The sequence below is a fragment of the Stylophora pistillata genome, chromosome 13 (genome assembly GCF_964205215.1).
Source record: "Stylophora pistillata chromosome 13, jaStyPist1.2, whole genome shotgun sequence".
NCBI classification, from domain to species: Eukaryota; Metazoa; Cnidaria; class Anthozoa; order Scleractinia; family Pocilloporidae; genus Stylophora; species Stylophora pistillata.
This window is the reverse complement of record NC_142531.1, coordinates 8202501-8212742: the sequence shown is the minus strand read 5'-3', so window position 1 is coordinate 8212742 and position 10242 is coordinate 8202501. Positions and strand designations below refer to the sequence as shown.

At 37.8% G+C, this 10242-nt stretch overlaps 2 protein-coding genes across 3 annotated transcripts in view; one reads left to right on the top strand and one right to left on the bottom strand.

Annotated features, from left to right (window-relative positions):
• On the top strand, positions 1 to 4942 carry LOC111335463 (zinc finger matrin-type protein 5). 2 transcript variants are annotated; one of them, XM_088743551.1, is made up of 5 exons: positions 1 to 207; positions 376 to 438; positions 1621 to 1695; positions 2824 to 2880; positions 3485 to 4942. In XM_088743551.1, exons 1-5 carry the CDS (start codon positions 81 to 83, stop codon positions 3721 to 3723), a joined length of 561 nt encoding a protein of 186 aa, XP_088599677.1. In that variant the 5' UTR covers positions 1 to 80; the 3' UTR covers positions 3724 to 4942. The 2 variants fall into 2 exon arrangements, with proteins under 2 accessions (XP_088599677.1, XP_022797100.1); XM_022941365.2 differs by lacking the exon at positions 2824 to 2880 and having other exon boundaries at positions 2 to 207.
• A 3351-nt stretch (positions 4943 to 8293) lies between these two features.
• The window catches only part of LOC111335429 (uncharacterized), an 8355-nt gene continuing 6406 nt past the window's right edge, over positions 8294 to 10242 (bottom strand). The window contains exons 4-5 of the mRNA XM_088743547.1: positions 9774 to 10242; positions 8294 to 9068 (exon numbers count right to left, since the gene is read on the bottom strand). The exon at positions 9774 to 10242 is cut by the window's right edge and continues 454 nt beyond it. Of these exons, the coding sequence (XP_088599673.1) occupies positions 8509 to 9068; positions 9774 to 10242 (1029 nt within the window). The 3' untranslated portion in view covers positions 8294 to 8508. The remainder of the gene's footprint in view (positions 9069 to 9773) is intronic.

Genomic DNA, 10242 nt, shown 5'->3' with positions numbered 1-10242 from the left:
GCGGTCGCTAAGTACGATGGCCGCGACACTTCGGTTCAAGCTTGGATGAGATAATTCAGTGTTCTTTTTGGTTATAAAGGATGGGTAAAAGATACCACTGTGAATATTGTAACCGATCTTTCGCTGATACTCTGCATACGAGAAAAAATCATATCAATGGCGTGCAACACAAGCGAAATCGGAAGCTTCACTATGATTCATTCAAAGGTAGGAACAGCTAAACTGATAATTTTTGCGATTCTCATGCGAACAAGCAACTATTTCATCAGGGTTGGTCAGTTTAAACTTGTGTGAATGGGTAATTTTAGGACAGTACATGCACGATTGTGTTTTTTTTTTTTTCGCCTAATTTTGTCAATTTACATGTACGTACAGATCCTGCAGTTCTCTTGGCTGAGGAAACCAGTAAACCACCCTGTCGAAAATTTTTTGCTACTGGTGAGCCGATCATATTTTTCCTTGTTGAATTAAGGTCACAATGACTTTAAATAAGCATTGGGCAAGAGTACCAATGATATAACCCCGAAAATTAATTATGCATTCAGACTAGTAGACTTTGTTTTTAAAGTTTTGTCGCGAAAGACAAAGAAGTGGAATGCATAATTAATGTATGGGGTTACATGGTACTCTTTCCTAAGCATTGCATTATCCTCTGTTTTAGATAAGTTATAATTATATTCTTAAACCCATTACATCCCACCATCAGTATGCATAATTCTCTATGCTGCTTTCTTTACATTTCCTGAGGTGTTGAAAATGAGAATTTCTTTACAATGAAGGGCTTCTTTAGTTAGTGATCATTTCTTATATTCCTGTGACCTTAATGCTTGATTCAGTGCAAGGGCGTAGCCAGGGGGGTCCTGGGGTGCCTGTGACCCCCTCCCTTCCTTGGTAGGCCTTCTTTTGAGCAAACAACCTACAATATTCAGGTGGTGAAAACGCCATGACAATATCTTGGCCTGCCCACTACACTCTCACTGCTCATCCCAAAACTGTAACATTAAGTAAAACATGCACGGCGGGGAGGTCGACATGACTATCTGGTGAGTAGCCTCTGTGACCCCCCTTTAAAATTCCTGGCTACGCCCCTGTAGTGGTGATATTGTAAGGAGAAATTAGATGCTAGTCCCTTACAGGGTCAAAAGGTCAATTAAGGGAACACGAATCTAGATTAAAAATTATTATTACTTGGATGCCATTTTAACTCACAATTAATTCAGAGATGGTACACAGCCATTTGTAACCATGAAAAGTATCTCACTTTTTTACTATTTAGATTAGTTCAAGCTGAAGGGGCTAGGTAGTTAGAATTTTAACAAGCTTACTTACTTTATGTTTTGCATAGGATGAAATAGTTGTATATGACAGAAATCTAACCAAACTTAGTTAATTTTGAGATAAAGACTAGTAAGGTGGATAAGAGGTTCTATTAATGAAGTCTACAGGTAAGAACAGGATATCTTAACCTTTATTGAGGCCTAAAACTGGACATTTTGCTTTAGTATTTATCAAACGAATTGATTGAGATAATAACAGTAGTCTATGTTGCAGAAGACTTCATAATTATTATTCATAACTGTACTTTATAACCCTTTTCATTTTTAAAACTTATTTCTGTAGGAACATGTGGATTTGGTGCTAACTGTTGGTATTCTCATACAAATGCACAAATGTTGTTAGCAACTCAAGGCACAAGTAAGGAGAAACTTTTGCACATACAGTGTTTTTATATAAAATAAAGTGGATATAATTATTTTGAGCATGTGGCACAAAAAGGTATATTATCATTTGATGTACTTTTTATTCCATTTCTTTGGGGCACAAATAATGGTCTTTCCATGTTTAATACTTTTCAAATCATGGCTTGTTAGAAATAATAATCTTGGGTATCAGGAGGTTTCACCCCATTGCAAGTTTGTCCCCCTGGAGTGAAACAAGTTTTGCCCCCATCCTTACCAGTCCATATCCAAATCTTTGAACTTTTTTCCTTACAGCAGAACATATTCCTTTCCTGTCCGTACTGGGATGGGTGACTGTAAAGACTCTGTGTCAAGTCTGTTTTGAACTCTTCTTTTCCAGTGTATTTAAACCTTTGTTCAACTACTTACATGTTCATGTATCACTAAACACTAAAACTATGTGATGGAGTGTGACCTTCTTGAAACCTGAAAAGCTTTAATTCAAGTCTTCAAATAAAGACTTTTTCAGAAAGGACATCTAAGTTCATGAAATTATTTTTTCTTTATTCTTGTGAGTAGTAGAGAAAAAATGATTTTGTCAGACCATCTGATAGGGTGCGGAAAAAAATGGAAAATTATGCAGAAATTTTCGGCAATATTATGCGGAAGAAAGTGACGATTAGGCGGAAAAGATGCCAGATTATGTGGAAATTTCTAAAACTCAATCAAGTTGTTCCCTTGGCTTTTTCTAACATATAAAACACACATTACGTCTTACCGAAAATTTTAGTCCTTTATGAAATGTTTGACCTTTTGCTGCCATTCATGGACAGGTATGTCTTCTTTCAACACAGTTTTTTCATAGTTTTTGTTGTTGAGTTTGTCCGAAGCTTAGTAACCAGCCATTAAATCGGACGAGGAAAACTGGACACCGGAAGTCCCAAAATGTTAAAACAACAGTAGAACCTAGGCCCATCACCAGAAGATGAATGCAACGCCTGGCGGTTTAAAATTGTTTATGAACGAAAGGCATGTTTTTGTCGCTGTTTTGGGTGAATAACTTGAGTGAATAAGTTTCAAAATGATCAATCTTTTCGCTATTTTTGCTTCTGAGGATGGTAAGCAGTTGCTTTCTCGCTTATAGGTAGAAATTTTCCAGTTTTATGCGGGAAAATGCCCCAAGGATATGGAGGATGCGGAAGTAGGTGAATTATGTGGATCCGCACCACCGCATCCTGTCAGATGCCCTGTTTAGTCAACTTGCTTTCCATTTTATTGTATGGAAAAATTGACATATGGTGTCCTTTTGGCTAAATCTGATGCTTATAGCATTGGGTACTTTTCCAGCTGCTTTTCACCTTTATTGTAAGAAAGAAAATATTGATACTGTAACATATAAACTTAAAAGGGAGATAGCTATTACCCAAGTTTCAAGCCCACTAGTAATCATCAGAATAATATAAATTTGTTTTCTATGTGGGCAGAATTTGAGGTTAAAGTTTAAAAATTTAATTAGGGATGAAATTGCATGTATCTGTGACTGGTTGCTAAGAATTTATTCTCATGGTCACATTAAGTGATCATCTCAGATTTCTTGTTTGGTGGACTGACCTTGCATGACATTGCATAGTTGCAGTAGGAAGGGCTTCCTCTATAGGACTCTTGTCTATGGACCTTTAAAGGTTGTAGTCTCTGTTAGATATCTTAACTTTCCATATAGTAACTTGCTGTATTCCTGTATTATTCTGAGTAGCTTTTTGTCAACGTTGCTCTTACCAGTCTGAACATGTGTTATTTTTCTGTAGCTGGAAAAACATCAAATCAGTCACAAGCAGGTCAACCCCAGGCAACACTGGAAGAATGGCTCGAGAAATATAACAGAAAGCAAGAAAAGGTTGAATCTAAAGATGCACCGGGAAAATCTGCTTTGCAGTTAACTTATACCCTACCACCAAATCTTCCTCCTCCACAGCAACTGCCACCTTCACTACTTCCACCACCTCCAGGGGGATACCCTGAATTACCAAGAGTAGAATGGGGTTGATTGTTGCTTGTGTTGTGGGATTCATTATCATTGGGTATCATAGTCATACTCTTGTTGTCCTCCCTTCTGGTCAGGCCCATCATTATTCAAGAGATCAATGATGCCTGAAGGTCAAGTAAAGCTTGTGGTTACTCTCTTGCCTAACCACTGTCATGTGTAAATGAAGATCCTCTTCATGTTTGTTGATCAGTCATACACTTAGTGTACCTGCATGTGTGTTCAGATAATGTTCAGGTATGTATAAGACAATGTAAAAGGAAGGAAGAACCTTGGGAAAATAAAAATTTCATTGTGTTTAAACATAATAATTATGATAAAGATAGCCTGAAATAAGGCTGGGGCTGAAACATGTCCCAAATACATGTAGGAACCTCTTGGAAGGTTTGTAAGAAAGAATAGTTGGAGCAATCATTAAATTTATGTTTCAGTTAAACAAATGAACAGATTCACCTATATGAAAAAAAAATCCATATCAGCAGTTTCTTTTGTACATTTTCTGTACCTTCTCTGCCCTCCCCTTCCCCAAATCGACAACAAATTAAGCCAGGAAGAAATGATATCCTGACTTAATCCAAAAGATAAAGGAAGGCTACGTAGAATTATTTGAAATAAAAAATTGTAAGTATGCCAAGTGCTTCAAGAAGTCATACATTCTGTGCAAGAAGCATACTTTGTTTTAACTCAAATGTTTTTAGAAATTTCCAGAAGGTTGTAAAACATAATTATCAAAGAATGATTAATAATGGTAATTGAACTGAGTGGAGTGCAATTTGGGCTGAAATCATACGCGTGATTTCAAAATCGAACAAGCGTGCAGCACGAGTTTGATTTGAAATCACAAGTATGATTTCAGACCAGAATTGCATGATACAAGGTTCAATTACCACTTTATTACATTCATTTTGAAATCACCCAAATACAGGACCTTGTCAATTAAAATATTTTACTGATACAGTACTGAGCCAGTTTTTAAATAATAAGTGGAACCGGAAACGCTTTTACATCTTATCTTGTATGCAAAACGGAAAGACTGACATCATGTGTCAAAAACTCAGTCAAGCGTAAAATGATGTGATTTAGAGCAAAAAATAGTGGGATTCGTGAATAAATCACACCAATTAGAGCCAATCAGATTACAGAGACCACTAGTGATTTCAAAATGGAAATAATAAAGCTTCTAATTGATTTGTGAGAATAAAGGAAAGCACTGCAACCTCAAGCTGAGCTCTTGATTGTTAGACAAATACATGGAGAGTGGTCTCAATAATAGTTGACAGTTTATCTTTTTTAGCCTTCTTTTCGACTCGTTCCACATTCCAAATCCTGTATTCCATATTCCAATTGTACTTCTTTCCCATCATTCAGTTCCCAGGTTCTTTCGGGCTAACACGCTCACAAGCGCGGTTACTTTGAAAGTGCGAAATGTCACTTGCGGCGTTTAAGGTCTTTTTTTCAATATACCACGTCTTCATTTCGTCTTGTTGTATTGTTTTCAACGCACGAGGGCGACTGCCATTTAACAACTGGAAACAGCATTTCAAGGTGAGAAACTAAGGGGTAAAATGCTTTTGTGATTGTACTGTTTTTGATACTCAACGATCAGCTTTACTGTCTGATTGTTATTGCAAATTTTATCGATTGTTGCTGTTGACACGTGTTCTTTGTGCTCTGTTTTGGTGTAAGAGTACACAGTAGCATTTTAAATATTGCGGTCAGAAAGAGCAGTTTGACGTATAATTCTCTAGAAGTAACGAGGAATCTTATATTACGTAAACAAAGGAATTCAACGTATTTGATGGTTTGGGCTCTTGACAACAAGAATCAGCGGAGGATTTTGCGGGAACCTGTCTCAAAAATCGTTTTGGAAGGGCTGTATTCTTGCAGCCCAAGGTAGCTACAACCACAGTCCATTTGTTGCACATCTCCTTTCCTTTGAATATTATCAATGAACTTTTTATGACGCAGTAAAAAATTTGTTTGTAAAACAGACCTCAAAACACCAAAACTCTGGAGACTGATGTAAAACAATCTGGAGATTGGTCGACCGGCAGACAAAACCAAGTAAACACAGGTTCTTAAAGTGAGAGAAAGTGTCTTTTTCCTGCTCATGATTTACTTAAAACATGTGAGGACCTTAACAACAGAGAAATAAACTTTAATTGTTATCCAACTACACCTAGACGAGTACGAATAACGCCACAGACGAGTAGAAATATCACGCGGTATTTGTACTCGTCTATTGTAGTACCGGTTAAACTGGTTTTCTCGCATCCCGCAAGCGAAGAATTGGATTGTAGTTACGGGAAAAAAAAGTGGCGGACAATTTCAATCATATTTCCGACGTCGAAGAGTCAGAATGGCTGGCAAATATAGATCCAAGTTCATTTGATGAATGGAACGAAGAAAAACAGCTTGACGACCAGAAAATTTCTTCATTTAATGAAGAAAATAGAAACAGCAACACAACAACGCGCCAATTCCGCTCCTCTTCTCATACTTCTGTCACGCACTCCCGTAAATAAATATCCCCGAAATTCGCCCGCAGAAACAACAGTTTGGCGTGTTGGATAATACTACACAACCCGTAAAAATACCGCCATTTTAATAATGTGTCGTGTCAAAATGCGAGAGACTGGTTATGATGACCTAATTTGGAACAGGTGTTCTATATATGGTCATGGACGACTCGCGGTGTTTCCAGCGAACAGACGGATGAAGAACGTAACAGCTTGGACTGTTACGGATTTGCACAGAATTGGCACAAAAAGCTTACCTCCATGCCAGCAAGCCATAAATGAAATTATACAAAAAAATTTATCCTTTCAGCTTGCGCCCCTATTTATCGTGAGATTTGTCTGTCTCGTCGTGAGACCGTGAGATTGAACTGAAAATCGTGAGTCTCATGACAAAATCGTGAGACTTGAGAGGTCTGGACTATAAATTCAAATTTTAGTTTAGTTAATAAAGCCTCGGCAAACCTTTCACTACCTTACTGTGGCCAGTCTGGGAGAAAAAAATCAAACACAAAAATTGCTTCATAGATAGCACTCAACATTACAAGCTTAAAATGCACCTGTTGGGTCTAACACTTTAGTGGTTAGGCATAAACTGTCTGGTTCTTTGCTTAAGTATGTAGTTGATTTTCCTCAGACAAGTAGAAAATTCAGACCCAGAGCTCCTACAGGTTCCAGAAAAAAACCCACAACATCCTGAAATTTGTTATAGAATTTCTCAGGACTGGAAAATTCCTTGAAGAAGACTTTTTCTCCTAAAAATTCTTGGAAATCTGGAATTTGGTTTTAAATCAAACTGGTGGATATTTTTAATGTTTGTCTTTCTTTTTCATAATTTATATCACACAAGCGAATAGAGCTTTTCATGCATGCTGATAGGCTAGTTCAGAAGTGAATAGCAATTACTATCCACCTCTGAGCAGCAGATGAGACAAAATCGTGCATCAAGAATTAAACTTTGGAGCAATTTTTTGGTATATTGAAAGAAAGACACTATTTTTTGATATCTGTGTAGCATATACTAAATGATAGACCTCAGGGTCAGTGAAAGTGGTGGATATTTACCTTGCCACTATTCACCTCTACTTTGGTAAGTAATGGTAACTTTATTATTCTATTCACTCGTCATCTTGATATTGCAGGGAAAAATTGGTTACTCCTGAAAATGGAAGCATTTCTGTGAATCAATAAAAGCCCTAACTCTTGAAGAAAATCTACATCAGAATCTCCCTCATGAAGGTCATGTTCATTGATCAAGGTATCCAAACTATTTAGTAAGAAAAGGGACCACATTTTAAATAGCAAAAAAGTAATTACTAAAGGACACTGAAATTTGCAGGCCCTTACATTGTATTTTTAAGACACAAGTAAAACCATTCGGTATCTTTGACTTGAATTTGTAAAACACCTCATTATGATGAGACACTGCGGTCAAATTCTCACTCTCTCTACTCTGCAAATACTCACGCTCCTTTAACTCAAGATGATGGTGCCTTAGTACCTGACGCCTATTTACACCTCATCAAAAAAAAGGGTAGCAAATTAGTGAACGTATTAAAGAACCTCTTGTTGCAACGATCAGATCACCCTTGATGAAGGCACTAGACAGGAGTTTCGAGATGTTGGTTTGATGAATTGTAATTTTGGTTACATTCATTAAATCTTTAAACCCGAGTAGCACCAAACCATGTTTGATTGTCCACCTGGTTGCTGTGTGAACTTAAATATAACTCAGAGGGCGTTTCTTTTCAGGAAGGGGTGGGTTAGCCTTTAGGCGAGGGAAATTATCAGAATTTTGACAAAACGCGCGTGAAATTATTTCCTAATTTCACTCGTCTCCATTTGATTACTCATACTAATTCTTCTTACCAACTGCCATGCAATTCTCATAATGTTAGTTTGGAGAATTTGGTACTGATTCAACAACTAATCCTCCAACAAATTGTTTTTCGTTATTCTCATCCCTTGTGTGCTTGATATTGTGTCGATATTACTGGGAGTAATTTTGTCGTGGTCACTCGTGGGAGTTTAAGGGTTAAGTGACTGTGTAGAGTATCTAAAATTGCCTTTTTTGAGCTTTAATGTGTTTTGATTAACATCTTCTTGAAGCTTTTTCTAATTGGACTAAAGAAAGCATCTTTTTCATTGAATACCTACCCACTGACTCTTAATGATAAGTACTATTGTTACTATTGGTTTATATTATAGTTATTTAGATTTTGGTTTTTACCATATTTTGCTCTATCGAAAAGCAACATCACGATTTAAGCTGTTAATATTTCCAGGGCGGTGGCGCAGGTTTGTCGGTCCACTGCTCAGCCAATTTCATGTTATAGGCGTTTACTGCGTTATTCATCTTCTCCATGCAAGTCGACGAAATCGGCTGACCGATTTGAGCTTTGTCGCATTTGAATTGTCGCAGAAACTGTATAACATGGCTCTGTTGCTTGGGAATGGCAGTCTTTCCTTGCCTTTTATAGTCAAGCCACATTTTCATCGCGTATTCAGGATCAGAATAAGCCTCTCCAAAGTGCACCAAACCTGGTCTGAGAGTCTGTTTTATTTTTGGGCGGATTAAATTCATGGCGTTGAACGTCCTCCACAGGTACTTACTCATCTTAAGGAAGCACACCTCCAGAGGAGCCTTGAGGCAATGGCCGAACTCCTTGTTTGACTCTCCCCAGTTTTCAATCATGGACACCCACAGGTCCATGAGTGAAAGCGATTTCGATATATCAATCACCTTCATTTGTGTGCCCCCCACCACATGTCGTATGGCGCCTCGGGTGTGATAAGCTTCAGCTGCGTAGATCAGGGCCTTAGCAAGTTCATCTGTTGGAACAAAAGTACGCAAATATTAAACCAGCTTATCGCTTTCCCGGCATAAAAGTAAAAGTCAGGTTTTGTTGTAAACAGTGGAAAACTTTTATATGGCCGGAATTACACCAGAAAGAAGAGATGAAGATGACCATCTCAGATGCAAAGATGTTGCAAATCGTACAGTTTATGATGTTACTCGTGCCCCGTCGTGTGCGCGCTTTTACTGAAAACAAAAACTCCTCGTTATAGAGATGGAAAATAAGAGACACGAACAGGTTCACCCCTGCGCATGCGTAAGAAAAATTGAAGTAGAAAGGAAGATACACAGAGAGAAATGGTCGTGCGATAAAATGCTTATTGACTTATGTAGGTCAGAGCGGACAGGAATATATGTGACTCATGTTCATGACGAATGCGGTCCATTCGCTCAATCAATTAGTATGAAGTGTCCCATTGTTCTTTGCAAATTACAACAAGCCAAATAATGCAACGACGTAAACTTACTCAGTCAATAACGTTATTGTAATCAAACGTTATCGAGTAATTTTTCATGTGCGCTAGCCTTCATTAAAAAGGGCTCTTTGGCTAGTCCGATTATTTACTTAGCCTCGAACATTACCATAGAAAATCTCTTTCGTTTTTGACTTACAAATTACAGGTTCTCTCTCTACCTTGAGTGGAGGTCCCGTTCTAACTGTATGACTGTATTATGGTTACCTAACAATTGTGATTCGTATCCTCCTTTTGAAGACATTCCTTTCACCAGGGCTTGGTACTGTTCATTATGGACTTGCCTTGGAGTCTTTCCTTTTCCCTTTACGTCTTCAAGTCGAAACGGAACTAAAGCATTCAAACTCTTGAAAGTATCCAGCCACTTTTCCAAAAAGACCTTTGATTTGGGTGCCCCCTTCATTGATGATATCGCTCCATCCACCATCGTATTGAAGTACTTCACGTTGTACTTATAGACTTTAAAATAAGCGCTGGCTAATTCTTGCATCTTGTATTTTAATGTCTTTTCTTTGTTCTCTACACCTGTGGCAAATTCAGAAGGGAGTTTAGCAAACAGAAATGGCATGGCGTACTCCAGGGTGAAAGCGTAGACATTAGTGTCAAAAACGATCTCCGAAGGTTTCCCAAATTCTTTAACATCTTGGAAAAAGTTGTTGAACTTCTCTGTTAGAGT

Coding starts and splice junctions, on each gene's coding strand:
- LOC111335463 (XM_088743551.1), top strand. CDS start 81: ATGGGTAAAAGATACCACTGTGAATATTGTAACCGATCTTTCGCTGAT. Junction 208..375: donor TCACTATGATTCATTCAAAG/GTAGGAACAGCT, acceptor ATGTACGTACAG/ATCCTGCAGTTCTCTTGGCT. Junction 439..1,620: donor TCGAAAATTTTTTGCTACTG/GTGAGCCGATCA, acceptor TTATTTCTGTAG/GAACATGTGGATTTGGTGCT.